This window comes from Leopardus geoffroyi, chromosome B4 (genome assembly GCF_018350155.1).
Source record: "Leopardus geoffroyi isolate Oge1 chromosome B4, O.geoffroyi_Oge1_pat1.0, whole genome shotgun sequence".
In the NCBI taxonomy this organism is placed as follows: Eukaryota; Metazoa; Chordata; class Mammalia; order Carnivora; family Felidae; genus Leopardus; species Leopardus geoffroyi.
The window spans coordinates 2,938,624-2,958,097 of record NC_059341.1 but is presented as its reverse complement, the minus strand read 5'-3'; the positions used below and the strand labels follow the sequence as shown (position 1 = coordinate 2,958,097).

The 19,474-nt window shown below is 48.4% G+C and overlaps 1 protein-coding gene across 4 annotated transcripts in view; it reads left to right on the top strand.

Moving 5' to 3' along the window:
- Positions 1–19,226: 19,226 nt before the first annotated feature.
- PITRM1 (pitrilysin metallopeptidase 1) overlaps positions 19,227–19,474 on the top strand; it is a 45,501-nt gene continuing 45,253 nt past the window's right edge. The window contains exon 1 of one of the 4 annotated variants that reach the window (XM_045464461.1): positions 19,227–19,356. In XM_045464461.1, coding sequence (XP_045320417.1) covers positions 19,304–19,356 — 53 coding nt within the window. In that variant the 5' untranslated portion in view covers positions 19,227–19,303. The remainder of the gene's footprint in view (positions 19,357–19,474) is intronic. The other 3 variants (XM_045464463.1, XM_045464462.1, XM_045464465.1) reach the window with 3 other exon arrangements.

The following is a 19,474-nucleotide window of genomic DNA, read 5'->3' as shown; positions in this document are numbered from 1 at the left end:
AAAAAGTGAAATGTATATATCTACTATGTGTGCAATATTTAGAGATGGAAACACCTAGTAAGACAGTTGACTTTTTCACGCTTTACTGTGAACCAGATGACAGATTAAGCTGGAATGTGACGTCCACTCACCTCCACTCCGATTTCTTGCCAGCTGTATGCTTGGCGTAGGTCTTTAAGCATTGATCTGAGTGCATCAGGACAGTCAATCTCCCCTGTGACCTCTGTGTTCCCGCTTATCACCTCTCCGTCCCTCCCAGTCCTGTGGATGCTGAGACACTTGCTCTGACCCGAAATCATGTTGCAAACATCCAACAACTTAGCTCCTGCTGGACTCTTGACCGCTGACCTGACCTTCACGGCAGAAAGAATCAACAGTCCTTTGCACGGCCAAGGGCGCTCTGCATACTCACCTGCTGCCCCACGGCGACCATGCGAGATGAGCAGCTCTGTCTTCAGCCCCTGAAGGTGCAGTCTGCCCTCCCCTCCACTGCCCCCCTCTCTCTCTGCCCCCCCAGCCCATCAGAGAGCCCCAGACAACATGGGGAGCGGGTAGAACGAGGATTCCTCAGCTGCAGCTTCTCGGCTTGAACACGTCTCTCGGGGTGAGCCCACACGTGCCCTGCAGACCCGGGCAGGAGGCTAGGTACTCCTCTTTCTGGATTCCATGGCCAGAAATTCCATGGAATTTCCTGAGGGCAGCTCCTTTACCGGACGTGAGGAGGTCATCCGTGATGGGCGAGACGTCGTAAGACGTGAACAAGATGGGGCACCGGGGTGGGGGTGGGGGGGCTCAGTCAGTTAGGCATCTGACTTCGGCTCAGGTCATGATCTCACAATTCGGGGTTCAAGCCTCGACTTGGGCTCTGTGCTCACAGCACTGAGCCTGCTTGGGGCTCTCTCTCTCCCTTTCTCCCTGCTCCTCCCCTGATTATGCTTTCTCCCTCTCTCTCAAAAATAAATAAATAAACAAACAAACAAAAAAGAAGTGAACAAGAGGGACCTTGCCCCAACTTTAGGGACATTTCAAGCAGGGCAGGAAACACAGACAAGGCAGCTGGCAGTTTTGCAGGCTGTGGTCAGTGTTGATGTGCCAAGGCCAGCACGGGAATCCACAGGAGGCTGGGGCCCGCGGTGGGGGCACCGTGGCGTTTCCCCCCCGTCCCTGTCTCACAGCAGAGCCCGTGGGAGGCCAGTAGAGGAGCATTAGTGTCTGCTTGCCTGGGCTCCCGTGTCCTTCCATTATTTAGGACACGAGCCAGGATTCCCTCCTTGGGAGCCACTACCTTCTCGGTGGGGGTCCGTAAGTCCACAGGGGGGCCCATGCCACCCGCCAGGACCGCCAGCCATGGAGAAAACAGAAGGCGGGGAGAACCACGCAGGGGCAGAGTGGCCGAGGTGTGACAAATGGGACAGAGGTGAGCATGTTATGAGATTCCCACTGGCTCCCCTTGTCCTGCTGTCTCCCTCCACGTCCCCTCCTGTGCAGCCCCCGGGCCCGTCCCCACTCGCACTGTCCCCGCTGGCACCTGGGCCCGTGGTGGGAGATCCAGGAGAGCAGGAGGACACCACAGGCACCCGTGTGGCCACCAGAGCTTGTTTCGCTGAGTCACCTCCTTGTGCGTAGACATCAGACGGCAGGCTTCTGGAAGGTGGGTGGAGGGGGCTGAAGAAACACTGCTGGAGGTCCGTTATGCCTTTCACAGAGTTTTAGGAACTAAAATAGAAAGTTCGGGTTATTTTCAAATTATTTTGGCTGGACAGAATCCCTACCGCTGGGTAGAACCCCACTCCAGAACCCAACAGTGGGTCTTACTGACTGTGCCTTGAGCAGGGGCTGACGGAGCCCCTCCCGGATCTCCTGGCCCCTCTGGCCGCATCTCAGCAGCTGCTGTCGGGGTGTGAGTGCCATCCCGCCTGGACAGAGCCACCCCCCCCCCACCGTCACCGCCAACGCCCTTGATTCTGGCCATCACCCCAGTTCAAGCATCCCAGCCGTGGTCTTGTTCTAGAAAACATTTCCCTAAACTTCCGATGAAAATTTGTTTTGAAATGAGTTTACATAAGCTTCCTATTTTTTGCTACCTGTTCTCTCAAGGTGGTTTTATTTCCCCTGTCACTCAACTTTTCCCAAGTCAAGGCAACATTTCTTTCAGGAAAGCACGAAATATATAGGAAGGGTGCAATATTGATGCCCCCAGATACTATTTTGATAGGCAAATATAGACGAATCAGCAAATGTCTAAATATGCATAGAACTAGATATAGCACATCGGACAGGACCCTGCAGAGAGTAGAACTCTCCCTATGACGGTCAGATTAATATGACCAAGCATCTGACAGATGCCCCTCATTTTGCCCAGGAAATAGGTGGGTACTTCAAACAAAAACAAATATGCTTTTTGAAGCATAGTTGATTCCTGTTTTGAAAAGCGTGAAATCTGCCACCATAGGCATGTTCTGTCTGCATGTGGAAGAGAATTCAGTTTATTCTTTTTTAATGTCTATTTATTTTTTGAGAGAGAGACAGACAGAGCATGAGCGGGGGAGGGGCAGAGAGAGAGGGAGACACAGAATCCGAAGCAGGCTCCAGGATCCGAGCTGTCAGCACAGAGCCCGACATGGGGCTCAAACCCATGAACCGCGAGAGCCTGACCTGAGCCGAAGTCGGACACTTAACCGACTGAGCTACCCAGGCGCCCCAAGAATTCAGTTTAGAAATGGGGGTGCACGTAAGTACGTATCCATGCGGATTTGAGCAGAAGGCTGGTATTGTACTACGGCGATGAATTTTTATTTTTAAATATAAAGAAATGCAGCTGAGGGAAAGAGAGACAATAGTCATAACAGGCGGACAAAAATTGAAAAGTGTTGTTAGAGATTCCATTTTCTATTGTAACAGGGATAAAAACTCGGAGATGGAAATTGCCGCAGCGTTTTCATTAATCGGGAATCCTTAAGTACCAAAATGTTAACTCTGTTGAATTGTAATCACCTAATATTCAATTCTCATTATCATCCTCTAGACCGACTCCCAGGAGACGCTTTTGCAAGTTTGATTTTGTAAAACAGTTTGCAGTGCACCAAAATATTCAACACAAAGTCCAATCGTATTAATAGAAGTGCCCGGAATGACTCAGTGCGACCATGGGGGACATGAACGGAGAAGAGAATTCTGTCCTCCTGACCCAGAAAGCGCGGGCACCAGAGCAGGCCTCCCGCCAGCCCAAGGGGGAGCCGCCACGGGATGCAGGCGGGCATCGCTTCTGTCCCCAGTCGCGCAGTTCGACTCACTGCGAACGTTCGATCCCCCTGCGATTTCCTGTTGGAATATTTTCTCCCCAAAATAATTGCGATTTGAGGAGCTCTTTACGAAAAGGAAATGTATCTTATGTTAGAAAAGCCAGGCGCTTCCTAGGGGAATTTAGGGTTATTTTTAATATTGAGAGAGAGGCTGTGAATCTCCAGATGAAAATGTTCTTTTGGTTTTTAATGTGTACTTATTTTTGAGAGAGAGAGCGCACAAGTGGGGAAGGGGCGGAGAGAGAGGGAGAGAGAGAAGCCCAAGCAGGCTCCGCACTGTCAGCACAGAGCCCGACTCGGGCTCGAGCTCACAAACCGTGAGATCAGGACCTGAGCCCGAAACCCAGGGTCAGACAACTCGCCGACTGAGCCGCCCGGACACCCGCAGAAGAAGATGTTCGAAGAGATCAACTAATGTTCAGCATTTCTGACAGCAGAATGGCAGAAGGGAAGGCAGGGCGGTCTGATTGTGGGTCAGTGAGGATCACAACGCAGAGGAAGGTGTGGGGACGTAGGAGTGTCAGCAGGGAGAGTGTGTGAAAAACCCAGGTCTCAGGGCACAACTTCAAGGATAAGCATATCTTTAGAAGCAGGTGCCTAGGGGAAACCTGGAGGTAAAAACAGCCAACACTGGCAGGGGAGGGCAAAGCGCTGAAGGCTTAGGGGTTGGTCAGGGACGCTGCCACAGGCAAGGAACGTCCTGCAGGAAGGGGGCAGGGAGCACGGTGGTCTGCAACAAGCCCACCCTGGGCGAGGGGAACAGCCAGCATAAAGCCCTGAGCGTCGGTTGCTCTTGGCACAGGACGTTGACCTGCCCGTGGAGTTCCTTTGGAGACCCCGGCTGTTCCCAAGAAGTCACAACGCCGATGGTGGCTTTCGGGCGGTCAGCCAGCCCGCAAAACTCAAGAGTCCATTCCGTAAAGAGATGGGGCCCCAGAAAACCAGGTCCCCACACAGAAAGGACACACCTGAAGTCTCTCCTCCCGTCCCCCTGATCTCCCTCCACTTCCTATGTGATGTTAGGTGCATAGGCCAGCGTGCAGGATCCGTGCACAGATAAACCTGAGTCAAACCTCCCCCCCCGGGTTGGAAAGATGGACACGTTCCCGTGAGGGTGATGGAGCCCCGTCCGCGAAGTCTGCTACGAAATTCCCAAGCCCACTAGCGGTGTCTCGTGCTATGACCCACGCCACACCAGGGACCTCAACAATGCAAAATGGGTGAAGGCGGCCATGGGGAGGGCGGGCATCTGCAGGAACAAGGCACCTGCCCAAGATTACAGCGAGAAGGCAGCCGGGTCAGGACGGTGGCAGGTGAATTCCGACTCTGTATCTCCAGAGGCTGGGGTGTCAGTAAGAGACCCTCACGGGCTTAAAACGATACAGGTGTCAAAACCCCGGAGTAGAGAGAGCCTCGGGCAGCACAAGGGCAGGGGGAAGTGGGGGGCCCGCTCTGCTCTCTGCCGGCTTCATGTGGGGAGCCAGAGTGAAGAAGGCAGTATCTTCACTTTGAGTCCCAATCTGAGATGGCTGTACGTTTGGGTCACTGTCATGAAAGCAACTTCTGTCAAAATAAATAAACCGCACCAGGGATGCATTTGCTCACAAGCAGGAAGAAGTTCAAGGGAGAGGCACCCTCTGGTGGCCGCACTGCCCACACACAGGTTCTCCGACACCTGACCCGAGGATCTGGGAGCCGCTCTGTGGGGGGAAAATTACCTCATTGGCGAGAGGAAGTAAGGTGTCTGAAGCGTGGACACTATTCTGCGCTTTTTTTTTTTTTTTATTTTTTTTAACGTTTATTTACTAGTTTCGTGTCATTTCCTTGTGTCTGTGATCACTTAAACCCTGCTCCTGGTTTACTCCCGGAAGCTCAAGTCTGCAGCACGCGACTGGTGCCATCCACGCACCCACGACCACCGTATTTCAGTGATACAAGCAGGTGCGGCTTCCTTCACGTTCCTAGGACCCAATACCACCACCACCGACGTGACTTGCACAGCCACTGAGGTACGTCCTGGTAACACCACAGTAAGTAGAGAGGACAAGCCCCCAAATTATCATTTTATGCTATCATATCATCTCATATGAAAGAAAGAGGGACTCTTGAAAACTGAGAATAAACTGAGGGTTGATGGGGGGTGGGAGGGAGGGGAGGATGGGTGATGGGCATCGAGGAGGGCACCTGTAGGGATGAGCACTGGGTGTTGTATGGAAACCAATTTGACAATAAATTTCATATAAAAAGAAAGAAAGAAAGAAAGAAAGAAAGAAAGAAAGAAAGAAAGAAAGAGAAAGAAAGAGAAAGAAAGAAAGAAAGAAGAAAGGAAGGAAGGAAGGAAGGAAGGAAGGAAGGAAGGAAGGAAGGAAGAAGGAACTACAGTTTACGATGGCATACAGGTGTTAACACAAATGAGTGAAAAGTAAAGCAAGGATAACGTTTTCTTGGGTTGCCTGGGAGGGGATGCTCTCTGGGAACAAAATTGTTCTTGTCACATTTTAAAACATTGCAAACACACAAATGTACGTTGTGACGGGTATTTGTATGATGGTTCCCATGAATCTGTTGGGGAGCGTGTCTATAGAAATGGTACGCACTTGGGGCGCCTGGGTGGCGCAGTCGGTTGAGCATCCGACTTCAACCAGGTCACGATCTCGCGGTCCGGGAGTTCGAGCCCCGCGTCGGGCTCTGGGCTGATGGCTCAGAGCCTGGAGCCTGTTTCCGATTCTGTGTCTCCCTCTCTCTCTGCCCCTCCCCCGTTCATGCTCTGTCTCTCTCTGTCCCAAAAATAAATAAACGTTGAAAAAAAAAATTAAAAAAAAAAAAAAAGAAAAGAAATGGTACACACTTACTTGATGTAACTATTGTAGTATATACACATGGAAAAAAGTTCTAGAAAGGCGTAAAGTGAAAGATAAATGTTCTCTATCCCTCACATTCTTTCTACCCCTACAGATAACCATTCTTTTCTAAAAAAATTTTTTTTAATGTTTACTTATTTTTTACAGAGAGAGAGAGAGAGAGAGAGAGAGAGAGAGAGCATGAGCAGGGGAGGGGCAGAGAGAGGGAGACACAGAATCTGAAGCAGGCTCCAGGCTCCGAGCTGTCAGCACAGAACCCGACTCGGGGCTCGAACGCGCGCGGACGGTGAGGTCATGACCTGAGCTGAAGTCAGATGCTTAACCCACCGAGCCACCCAGGCGCCCCTCCCATTTTTATTTTAATTTTTGTTTCTTTAGTCATATCTTTGAGGGTCTTTCATTTTTTTATTGGTCACTTGTAATTCTATTTTTGAAATAACTCTGCTAGTTTTTTTTTATTGTTTGCAGTTTTCTTAGAGATTTGTAGAATTTATTTGTGTACTAAGGACTTCTCTGCCATGTGATTTGCAATTACTTTTTTTTGGTTTGTTGGTTTTTTTTTTTTTTATTTTGTAATGATACTTTTGTTGTACACATATTTTTAAATTGTATGTTGACAAATGGGCCAGTTTTTTTTTTTTTTCCGGGATCCTGGATCTTTATATCATACTTATACACAATTCCTAAATTGCGTTTTTTTTTTTTAATTTTTTTTTTCAACGTTTATTTATTTTTGGGACAGAGAGAGACAGAGCATGAACGGGGGAGGGGCAGAGAGAGAGGGAGACACAGAATCGGAAACAGGCTCCAGGCTCTGAGCCATCAGCCCAGAGCCCGACGCGGGGCTCGAACTCCCGGACCGCGAGAGCGTGACCTGGCTGAAGTCGGACGCTCAACCGACTGCGCCACCCAGGCGCCCCCTAAATTGCATTTTAAAGTTACCCATCTTTCTTTTTCATGTTTTTATGAGCTCATTTTATACTAAACTCATTGACCTATCTGGAATCTCTTTTGCTGTAAAAGATGGGTTGGTTTTGAACTGACTTATTGCAACATCATTTCTTAAATAATCTTGACTTACTTGTCTGATTTAAAAACTTTCTTTAATGTTTACTTGTTTATTTATAGAGAGAGACACAGCACGAGTGGGGGAGGGGCAGAGAGAGAGAGAGGGAGAGAGAGAGAGAGACAGAATCCGAAGCAGGCTCCAGGCTCTGAGCTGTCAGCACAGAGCTCGACACAGGGCTGGAGCCCATGAACCTTGAGATCATGACCTGAGCCGAAGTTGGATGGTTAACCAACCAGCTGAGCCACCCAGGCGCCCCATTACTTGTATGATTTAAAATGCTTCCTTGGGGCGCCTGGGTGGCTCAGTCGGTTGAGCGTCCAACTTCAGCTCAGTTCATGGTCTCACAGTTCGTGGGTTTGAGCCCAGCGACGGGTTCTGTGCTGCCAGCTCGGAGCCTGGAGCCTGCTTCTGCTTCTGTGTGTCCCTCTCTCTCTGCCCCTAACCCACTCACATTCTGTCTCTGTCTCTCTCAAAAATAAATAAACATTAAAAAAAAATTTTTTTTAAACGCTTCCTTTATCATAGATGAAATCTCCATAGGTTCTGTTGTCTTTTCTGGGCAACCATCTGGGGTCCCTGAGATCAATCTGTCTGTTCCCTCTGAAGCAGTAGCCATCTGTGCCGGGTTTCCGGGGCCACCAGAACAAGGGGCTCAGACAGCAGACTTTATTGTCTCCCCGTCCTGGAGGCTGGGAGTCTGAGATCCAGGCGTGGGCAGGGCTGGTTTCTCCCGGGGACTCTCTCCTGGGCGTGTAGACGCCGTCCCCTTCCCGTGTCCTGAGGTGCTCTTTCGTCTGTGGGAGTCTGTGTCCCAATCTCCTCCTCTTAAAAAGGCACCCGTCAGATTGGATTAGAGTCCACCCCAGTGACCTCATTTCACCTCAGTCACCTCCACGGAAACCCCATCTCCAAATATTGTCACATTCTGAAGTCCTGGGAGTCCTGGGGGTCCTGGGGGTTCAGCATATGAGGCTGGCTGGCAGCTCGTAACGCCATCTTATAACCAGAGACAAAAGATAGTCCCGGTGGAAAGATAAAATCAGTAAGAACATAAACGCCCGTCTGTGTGAACCATGACGACCCAGCTTACCCGCCGTCTGCCATCAGAGCTTTGCCAACGACCACAAATGTATATCCCAACCTTTGATTTCTCTAGACATATATCAGACGGCAACACAAAGTCAGTAAGGGGTCTGTGAGTCAGAGGGTCCAGCACACCGGACATCTGCCTCCAGCTCGTCTGAAAGGCCGAACGTGCCACCTGCCACCTGGGGCTGGGGCTGGGGCATGATGGAAGAGGAGACTGAGTACTCACTTGTGATGTGCAGAAGTCCCCCAGGGGCCCACGCCTGGTTTCTGGCTTGTTTCTCTCGTCCAGTTCCTGACTCTTCGTTCTCTCCCTGCTTGCATTTGGACTTAATATTTGAGTTGAGACCTTCCCACCTTTGTGTTTTCAAACTCAGGTCCCCTAAAGACGCGTTCGTTAGAAACGGGGTCATCCTGCAAGGCCAGATCCTACCCTTCATGATCACCTCTGGCACAAACGTATTTGGCTCTTGACCCAAAAGATCTTCACGGGTTCCCCAAGAAGGGTATGTCGGCAAGGAAACGACCCCTTCGTTGTCAATATAATCAATAAAGGAGCGATTAATTACAATGATGGGGAGGTTGAGAGATGTGTTGAAATGAACCTACTTTAACGATGATATGTTTTCGGAGTTAAAAAAAGAACCAATTCAGAAGTAACAAAAACACCTTTTCCCCCATGAGCTTTATGTTGTATAAATATGCTCTCGCCTCTGGCTTGTTTCCACTAAAAAGACATTTCGCTAGTGAATATTTATTCCACTGCCACGGATAATAATGCACAAAAATGCTAAATAAATGCTGTCGTGGGCATTCTTTCCCCTCCCCCCTCCTCTGATATGTGCCTATTTGTTCTTTCTCTAACTGACAGGTATTTGTCTCAAAGCTCCAAAAAGTGATGTCTGGAAATTCAATCATAATATTCATTTCCTTCTATTTCTGCCATGTCAAAACTCTCCCTTCAAACAAATAAGCTAGACTATTGTAGAATGCTCTGCTGAAAAGACCAACAATTTGCAACAAAACTTGAGACTTGCCCTGTGAAATCATGATTCTGACCAGTAAGTGAAACTCAAGAAAGAGCTGAGGGGAAAAGCCCTGGGGGGGAGGGGGGAGGGGAAAGCCCTGGGGCGTACTGAATGGGGAGCCATTGACGTCCTCTCTTTAGGATAGAAACCGGACAATTATATTCTAATACAGCAACAACAGATAGAACGATAGAACACAAACATCAGTATTTTAAAGATTCTTCTAGTATTTCTAGTATTTAGTCAATACATCAATTTATTTTAACCTTGTGGGAGGCAACGTAATGGTCTCCAGGTGTGTCCACATCCTAATCCCGGGAATCTGTCAACACCAGGATCCATGGCCAAGAGGATTTAAGGTATCGGATGGAATTAAGGTTGCCAACAGATGATCTGAAAATAAAGAGACTACCTTGGATTATCTGGATGGGCCCATCAGTAATCACAAGGGACCTTAAATAGGGAAGCAGAAGGCAGAAGCATCAAATACAGAGAAATGGCATTGGGAGAAAGACCGGACCAGCCATCGCTGGCGTAGAAGATGGGGGCAAGGGCCACAGGCCAAGGAATGTGGGTGGCCTCTCCAAACTGGAAAAGGCAAGGAAACATATTCTCCCCGGAGCCTCCAGAGGAAGTGCCCCTTTGGGCTTCTTGATTTTAGCCCTGCGAGACCCGTGCCACTTCTGGCCTCCAGCACTGGAAGAAAATGAACTCGCGTTGTTTTAAGCCAGAAAACGTGTGGTCATTTGTTACAGCATCCATAGGAAATAAAGATGAACACATTACACTGTGATTAACTCACCCTTTGGGGAAAGTCCAATGTGTCCCCTTCTCGAGGAGGGCTTCTCTGAGCCATCATTTGCTGATAGAATCTTCATCTTGGCTGTCCCAGAGGCCACTGCACCGGATGACACAGTAATTTTCCATTTATTTTTCTGTAACCTGTGCTAGACCAAGGGTTCCGTAAAAGTGGGGACTGTCTTTAATCTCTGCTTGAAGAGCTAGTTTCTAAACCTTTATCCAAAATTTAGCAGCAGCTAAGTAAGTAGCCTGTCCTAGGAGGTCAATAAATATCCAACCAAAGTGATGATGGACCCATTGCACTCTTACCTGGAAACCAGTTACAAACATAAAGTGTTAAAAGTTTTGTGAAATGACTTGTCATGTGAAAGCCGTAACCCATGACCACAGAGCAGATGAAAGGTCAAACACAGAGCCTGGACCTGAATAGTTCTGTGTTGTAACCACCTGACAGCTGTGGGTTAGTAACACCAGGGAGGAAGCCATTCACCTGGAAACAGTAGCATTTGAGTTGCAGTTAAAACATCAGAAATATACAAAGTGATTAGAATGTGAGTAACGGCCAGCCTTGGAAAAGAAACATTTGAAGGAAATAATCATGGCTTTGGAACGAAACTAGGGTTTCATTTGCCCTCCTCGTTTTATCGTTTCTCCCTGGTGAAATCCTGCCATAGTTACCACCTCTTTTCCTTTTCAGTAGTTTCTTCCCGCCCACCGCTCAACAGAGGTCATTGGGTCTCGGTGTGAATTTAGGGGAATGAGCATTTGCACTTCAAGCATCTTGCCCGATTTGGAACTCACGCCTGTCTCCTACTACAGTGTTTCTGGCACCGGTAAATTACATGCTAAGGACGAGATGGGGTGTGGGTATCTTTTCTGCCTGGGTTCCACCTCTAAGACCTTGGGGGGTCCAGTCTAATGACTCATTCTGTAGTCACTTTATTTATTTATTTATTTATTTATACATTTTTTTTTTTTTTTTTATTGAGAGACAGAGACAGGGCATGAGCAGGGGAGGGGCAGAGAGAGAGGGCATCACAGATTCCGAAGCAGGCTCCAGGCTGCAAGGTGTCAGCACAGAGCCCCACACGGGGCTCAAACTCCCAAACTGTGACATCATGACCTCAGTGGAAGTCGGAGGCTTCACCGACTGAGCCCCCACAGGCGCCCTACAGTCATTTTCATCTTGAGGATTTCTTTGTTACAGGAAGCAGAAACAAAACTCAAATCGTGTGTATTAAAAGCGTAGGTGAGAAAAGTAAAACTTCAAAGCCCTTTGAAGAGACACAATATCACTATTGCCTTGGGGTAGGTACAGAGTGACTTTAACCAGAAGTTCGGTTTTTCCCAGATAAACTACAAGACTTATTGAATCTGTTCTCCACTGACCTACTTCTAGGTGTCTATTCCCGGCTTTCGTTATAGTCCTTTAGCCTCCCTGCCCTTCTCTGTGCTAATATTAACACACTGTCTTATTTGCTACAGCTTTTTATAGACTTAGTAAGTCTAAAAGTCCTTGCTGGTAAGATTTGTCTCAATAGCTGCTAAAATAATTTCCCCACATTGTCCCTCTTCAAAATTGCTATGCAGGGTGCCTGGGTGGCTCAGTGGGTTGAGCGCTTGACTTCAGCACAGGTCATGAGCTCATGGTTCATGGGTTTGAGCCCTGCATCGGGCCCTGTGCTGACAGCTCGGAGCCTGGAGCCTGCTTCAGATTCTGTGTCTCCCTCTCTCTCTGCCCCTCCCCTGCTTGTGATGTCTCTCTCTCTCTCTCTCTCTCTCTCTGAAAATAAATAAACACTAAAAAGAGAATTTTAATTGCTTTTCCTGTTCTTGAATCTTTTTTCCTTCATCTGTATTTTAGGATCATTTTGTGCTCCTGATCTGTTTGGGATTTTTATTGGAACTGAGTTGCATTTTTTTTTTTTTTTTTGCAAAGAAATGTTATCTTTATCACACTGTGTTTCCTGTCTATGAACATAGACTGCCTTGCCATTTATTAATTCTTCATAAATTTCTTTTATTAAAGTGTTATGTTAAGCATAATCAAATCACAACTAAAATCTCCTTTTGACTTGTTCCCCTCAAATGGGAGTATATTTTTCTCACTCAGTGAGAGCTTCACCCCCATCTAGCTTTTTTTTTCTTACTAATTTGTGGTATATATGTGAAAAGTAACGTATATCACTGTTTTTAGTATCTGTGCAGTATTTAATTATATGGATGTGTTATATTTTATTTAAGAAAACTTTTCTTGGTAGACTTTTTTCAATATTTGCTAAAGTTAAAAATGCTGCAGAGAACATCTTTACTTACACATCGTGCTCTTGTGAGGATACAGCTGTAGGATAATTTTCATTAAGTGAAATTTCTGCTGAAAGAGTACACTCGCTTAAAATGTGTATAAATAGTGCCAAAGTGCTTTCCGAAAGGTAAATATATATATATATATATATATATATATATATATATAGAGAGAGAGAGAGAGAGAGAGTACCACATAGTACCCAGAGCATAAAAGTACCAGATCTTGGGGCACCTGGGTGGCTCAGTTGGTTGGGCGTCCAACTTCAGCTCAGGTCATGATCTCGCGGTTTGTGAGTTTGAGCCCCGCATCGGGCTCTGTGCTGACAGCTCGGAACCTGGAGCCTGCTTCGGATTCTGTCTCCCTCTCTCTCTGCCCCTCCCCTGTTCATGGACCGTCTTTCTCTGTCTCTCAATAATAAATAGATATTAAAAAAAATTTTTATAAACTAAATAAATAAATTAAAAAGTACCAGATCCCCAGAACTTCACAAGCCTCTCTTAGGTTTTATCAAGTTGTTTTACCTGGTAGATAAAATAATATCCCGTTTTATGTCAATGTACCTTTTCTTTAATTATGATCAATCCTGGACTTTTTTCATATCTATATACATAAATGTGTAAAATCTCTAAAAATTATTAAGATTCTTAAAGGCACCAGCCAAGGGGCGCCTGGGTGGCTCAGTCGGTTAAGCGTCCGACTTCAGCTCAGGTCATGATCTCACAGTCTGTGAGTTCGAGCCCCGTGTCGGGCTCTGTGCTGATGGCTCAGAGCCTGGAGCCTGCTTGGGATTCTGTGTCTCCCTCTCTCTCTGCCCCTCCCCTGCTCATGCTCTCTCTCTGTCTCAAAAGTAAAAATAAAAACATTTAAAAAGAATGTTGTATAAAGGCCCTAGCCAAGAGGAAATCTCAACAACATCTGAGGTTTTCTGAGACAATGGTTCAAAACACCTGAAATCAAACTCCATTCAAGGGGACAGCTTATCTCCCTCAAAGGTGGATATCGGACAGCATACCTAGGAGCAGAAATGAAACTAAAATCTGCCAAAGTCATCTGAATTTCTTCCTTCGCTTCATTTTAAACACGCAGAAAAAAATGAAGCTGAAGGCTGGAGTCCATGCCTACCAACATCACAACAACCTGAAGTAACAAAACCTTGGAAACGTAGGGTTGAGAGGAAACCAGCAGAAAATCGCCACCTGGTTGTACAAGTTCAGCAGGAAGATGAAAAAGGCTTTATTCAAAGTCATTGTGGCAAAGCTCGGGCTGGCAGATAGATGACACTCAATAACAACCTGGTGAATGGCACAAATGAGTCCTGGCACAGAGGGCTCACTGGTTTTTGGACGGAGTTTTTTGCCTTACTCCGTGCTGTTAGCATTGTTTGCTGACATTGTATACATTTCTATAATTTTAAAGTTGGAGGCGTTGAGCTGATCTCTTATCTCGCATTTCCAAAACCTGCCACTCGTGGTTTATGACAGACTCAGCAGTAAAGGATTTCCAAAAAGCATGCCTTCTGTCGAGGACATGCCATCCTGGAAGGCAACATACGCAGCCAAAGTACTTTGTGTCCTTCTTCGGGGGGTGAAGGAACCTTGACTTCTCTGTCTTAGCTTGCTGGGGCTGACATCCCGAGGTCCCGCAAACTGGATGGCCTAGAACAGCAGAAATGTCTTGTCTCATAGCTCTGGAGGCCAGAAGTCTGAGGTCGAGGTGTCGGCAGATAGGCTTGTGCTGAGGCCGTGTCCGGAAATCAGTTCTCTCCTGGCCTCTGGGGCGCCCAGCCATCGTTGGTGCTCTTTGGTTTGTAGAAGTGTGACCTTGGTCTTTGCCGTCCCCTCCACGTGGCCTCCTCCTGTGTGTCAGGGTCTCCAGGTTTCCCCTTTTTATAAGGACACTGGTCACATTGGATCAGGGCCCTACCTAACAATTTCATTCTAATTTGATCACCTCTGCAAAGACCCTCTTTTCTTTCTTGTTTTAATCTTTTTTATGTTTATTTATTTTTGAGAGACAGACAGAGAGAGACAGAGAGAGAGAGCGAGCATGAGCAGGGGAGGGGCAGAGAGAGAGGGAGACACAGAATCCGAAGCAGGCTCCAGGCTCCCAGCTGTCAGTACAGAGCCCGACACGGGGCTCGAACCCACAGACAGTGAGATCATGACCTGAGCCGAAGTGGGACGCTCAGCTGACTGAGCCCCCCAGGCGCCCCAAGACCCTGTTTCCAAACGAGGTCACAACATCTTTCTGGGGAGATACAGTCCAATCTGTCACACTCAAACATTCCCTTGATTGCCTTTCTGCATCCCAGACACCACCTATTCTGATCATTGCTCCTCTGATTAAAACAGTGAATTTCATTGGGGCTTTGGAGGTGGTTTTGAAACATAGGATACTGCATAGACAATTATTTATTTTTAACTTCTACATTGTAGTGATTTTGAACACATATGGAGATTACATGTGACTTAAAATTATATCGGGCACTGTTCAGAAGAATTATCTATAAATTCTTAGTGTGTGTGTGGGCTGTATCCTGTGGGGATATACCAGTAAGTGACAATTACTGGATGGATGTGGCATACCCATTCTTCAGAGAGATCAAAATACTGTAACTTCCCAGTGCTCATCTTCCTAAACACTCACAGCGGGGCTAATAACACCCCACCGTCCCCGCAGGGTCACAGAGGTGCTGTGGTGGCCCAGTAACCTTTCTCACCCAGCTTCTCCATGCAGTAAAGGCACATGCACAGAGTTGCTTCTAACCATCACCTCTAGGAACCACCTCTGGTTCAGCTGGTTTCTCCTCTGGTTAAAGAGGTACTGGGTTACTTGCAGAATCCACAGCACCGTGAAGAGCTTTGGGGAGACTTTTGGTGGATTTTCAATGCAATGTTGCCCTCCCCATCATTGCCAGGGCATTTATATATTCAAACAGATGGCACCTGTCTACTCAGGAGCCTTTCTTCAGAGCCCAGAAGCAGGGGCAGGGAGATTTGAGTCCATTTGCACGAGTGGGCCAGGGGAAGGAATGAGGGAGGAAAAGAACAGAGGAGACCAGGGCCCTGTCAATGGATGCAGAAAAAGCATCTGACAAAATCCAGCATCATTTCTTAATAAACACCCTTAAGAAAGTCGGGATAGAAGGAACAGACTCAAATATCATAAAAGCCATTTATGAAAAGCCCACAGCTAATATCATTCTCAATGGAGAAAAATTGAGAGCTTTCCCCCTGAGATCAGGAACACGACAGGGATGTTCACTCTCACTGCTGTTGTTTAACATAGTGTTGGAAGTGCTAGCATCAGCAATCAGACAACAAAAGGAAATCAAAGGCATCAAAATTGGCAAAGATGAAGTCAAGCTTTCATTTTTTGCAGATGACATGATATTATACGTGGAAAATTTGATAGACTCCACCAAAAGTCTGCTAGAACTGATACATGAATTCAGCAAAGTCACAGGATACAAAATCAATGTACGGAAATCAGTTGCGTTCTCATACACTAGTAATGAGGCAACAGAAAGACAAAGAAACTGATCCCATTCACAATTGCACCAAGAAGCATAAAATACCTAGGAATAAACCTAACCAAAGATGTAAAAGATCTGTATGCTGAAAACTATAGAAAGCTTATGAAGGAAATTGAAGAAGATATAATGAAACGGAAAAACATTCCGTGCTCATGGATTGGAGGAATAAAGATTGTTAAAATGTCAGTACTACTCAAAGCTATCTACACATTCAATGCAATCCCAATCAAAATTGCACCAGCATTCTTCTCGAAACTAGAACAAGCAATCCTAAAGTTTGTATGGAACCACAAAAGACCCTGAATAGCCAAAGTAATATTGAAGAGAAAGTCCAAGGCAGGAGGCATCACAATCCCAGACTTTAGCCTCTACTACAAAGCTGTCATCATTAAGACAACATGGTTTTGGCACAAAAACAGACAGACCAATGGAATAGAGATTCCAGAATTGGATCCACAAATGTATGGCCAACTAATCGTTGACAAAGCAGGAAAGACTATCCAATGGAAAAAAGACAGTCTCTTTAACAAATGGTGCTGGGACAACTGGACGGCAACATGCAGAAGAATGAAACTAAACCACTTTCTTACACCGTTCACAAAGATAAACTCAAAATGGATGAAGGACCTGAATGTGAAACATGAAACCATCAAAATCCTAGAGGAGAAAGCAGGAAAAAAAAAAACTTCTCTGACCTCAGCCGCAGCAATTTCTTACTTGACATGTCTCCAAAGGCAAGGGAATTAAAAGCAAAAATGTACAATTGGGACCTCATCAAGATAAAAAGCTTCTGCACTGCAAAGGAAACAATCAACAAAACTAAAAGGCAACTGATGGAATGGGAAAAGATATTTGCAAATGACATATCGGACAAAGGGCTAGTATCCAAAATCTGTACAGAACTCACCAAATTCCACACCCGAGAAACAAATAATCCAGTGAAGAAATGGGCAGAAGAACAAATAGACACTTTTCCAAAGAAGACATCCAAATGGCCAACAGACACATGAAAAGATGCTCAACATCGCTCCTCATCAGGGAAATACAAATCAAAACCACACTGAGATACCACCTCACGCCGGTCAGAGTGGCTAAAATGAACAAATCGGGAGACTAGAGATGCTGGAGAGGATGTGGAGAAACGGGAACCCTCTTGCACTGTTGGTGGGAATGCAAACTGGTGCAGCCACTCTGGAAAACAGTGTAGAGGTTCCTCAAAAAGTTAAAAATAGACCTACCCTATGACTGAGCAATAGCACTTCTAGGAATTTACCCAAGGGATATAGGAGTGCTGATGCACAGGGCCACTTGTACCCCAGTGTTTATAGCAGCACTCTCAACAACAGCCAAATTATGGAAAGAGCCTAAATGTCCATTAACTGACGAATGGATAAAGATGTGGTTTACATATACAATGGAATACTACTTGGCAATGAGAAACAATGAAATCCTGCCATTTGTAGCAATGTGGATGGAACTGGAGGGCGTTATGCTAAGCGAAATCAGTGAGGCAGAGAAAGACAGATACCATATGTTTTCACTCATATGTGGATCCTGAGAAACTTAACAGAAGACCAGGGGGGAGGGGAAGGGGGGGGGAAGTTACAGAGAGGGAGGAAGGCAAACCATAAGAGACTCTTGAATACTGAGAACAAACAGGGTGGATAGGGGGTGGGGGGGAGGGGGGGTGGGTGATGGGCATCGAGGAGGACACCCGTGGGGATGAGCATTGGGTGTTGTATGGAAACCAATCTGACAGTAAGTTTCATATTAACAACAACAACAACAACAAAAAACCAAGAAGACCAGGGCCCTGAGGATCTACGGAAGGAGGCGGGGCCTCTCCCCACCCCTGCAGGGCCCAGATGGGGTTCATCCCAAAGGCCTTCCACCCCCACAGCCACAGTGAGCAGATCCGCATGATCTGCACGCCACGGGCACCGGAAGGGCCCCTGGGTACTTTGGACCCTTAGAAGTGTAGAGTCTTGGGGCGTCTGGGTGGCTCAGTCAGGTGAGGGTCAGACTCTTGATTCCAGCTCAGGTCGTGATCCCACCAGAGTTGTGGGATCGAGTCCCGTGTGAGGCTCTGCGCTGACAGCATGGAGCCTGCTGGGGATTTTCTCTGTCTCCCTCTCCCCCGCTTGCTCTCTTTCTAAAATAATTAAAAATAAAATAAAATAAAATAAATAAGTGTGGAGTCTTCCCAGACACGAAATGCAGGTAGGGAAAGCGGTGAGTCTAAGCACCCTTGCAGGCGCTTTGTTGGCGGGGGGGGGGGGGGGGGGGGGGGGGGGGGGGACGGTGGTCCTGGGGTTCCCTGGGGACATCCTGTACCAGACCAGTCTTGAGGACGATGATGTCATGGTACCCCGGCCCTGGAAATCTTCTTGCGCAGGCCTCGGGCCCTTTCCACAAAGCCAGGTAGCAAGGGGGTTAAGGCGCCTGGAGGCCCTACTCTCACTTAACTGCTCCAGTTAGACCTGTGAGCGCCCACAGCGCAGGCGCACAACCTTCTCCAGGAGACGACGCCCACACGGAGGCGTGAGGAACCGGCCTCTTACCGGGCCAGCGTGAGTCCGCCCCTCCCCTGCAAGGCCCGCCCCTCGACTTTGCAGTGTACGCCCGCCCCTCCCGGCCCCGCCCCAGCCCCAGCCAGCCCCAGCCCGCCCCCGCCCCCGCCCCCGCCCCCGCCCCAGCCCCAGCCCCAGCCCCAGCCCCAGCCCTTCCTGTGCAAGGCCCGCCCCTTAACAGTACAGTCCCCTCCCCTTTGTAGCGCAGTCCCCTCCTGTTCCACGCAGTCTCCGCCCCTCGACACCATTGTCCCCGCTCGTCCCCCCTCAAGCCCCGCCCCTCCCCGGCATAGTCCCCGCCTCTCCCGGCCCAGCCCCCGCCCCCCCGGAACAGTTCCCCGCTCCTCCCCGGCCCAGCCCCCGCCCCTCCCCGGCACAGTCCCCGCCCCCTACCCTGCACGCTCCTCCTCAAGTCCCAGACTCCGCCCCCAGCTGCCGCCCTCCCTCCCGCCGGACTCCACCCCTCTCCCGCCCAGGATTCCTCACGCGGGCCCCGCCCCCGCCGCGCTCCGACGCTCCGACGCCCGCGACGTTCCGCCCCCTACCGCCTTGGCCCACTCCGTGCCCACCGCCCTCGAGTCCCGCCCCGCCGCATCAGGAGCCCGCCCCTTTCCTCGGCAGCCTATTGGAGAGACGTCGCCGTGCTCGTTGACCAATGGCAGTCGCGGCGGGTGCGTCTCGCCCCCGCGCCCTGCGTCGGGATAAATCAAGCTGCTTCCGACCCCGTGTGCTAGTCACAAGCCATGTGGCGCGGCGGCGTGTGGACGCGCAGTTTGCTGGAGCGGCTGAGGGGCGGGTGAGAGCAGGCGGGTGGGAGAGAGGGAGGAAGGGGCGGTCCCGACAGCGGGGAGACTCCGGGAGGCTCTGTGGTGTCGTCCGAGCCCTAAAGGGCCGCACCACCGCTTCCTGCTCTG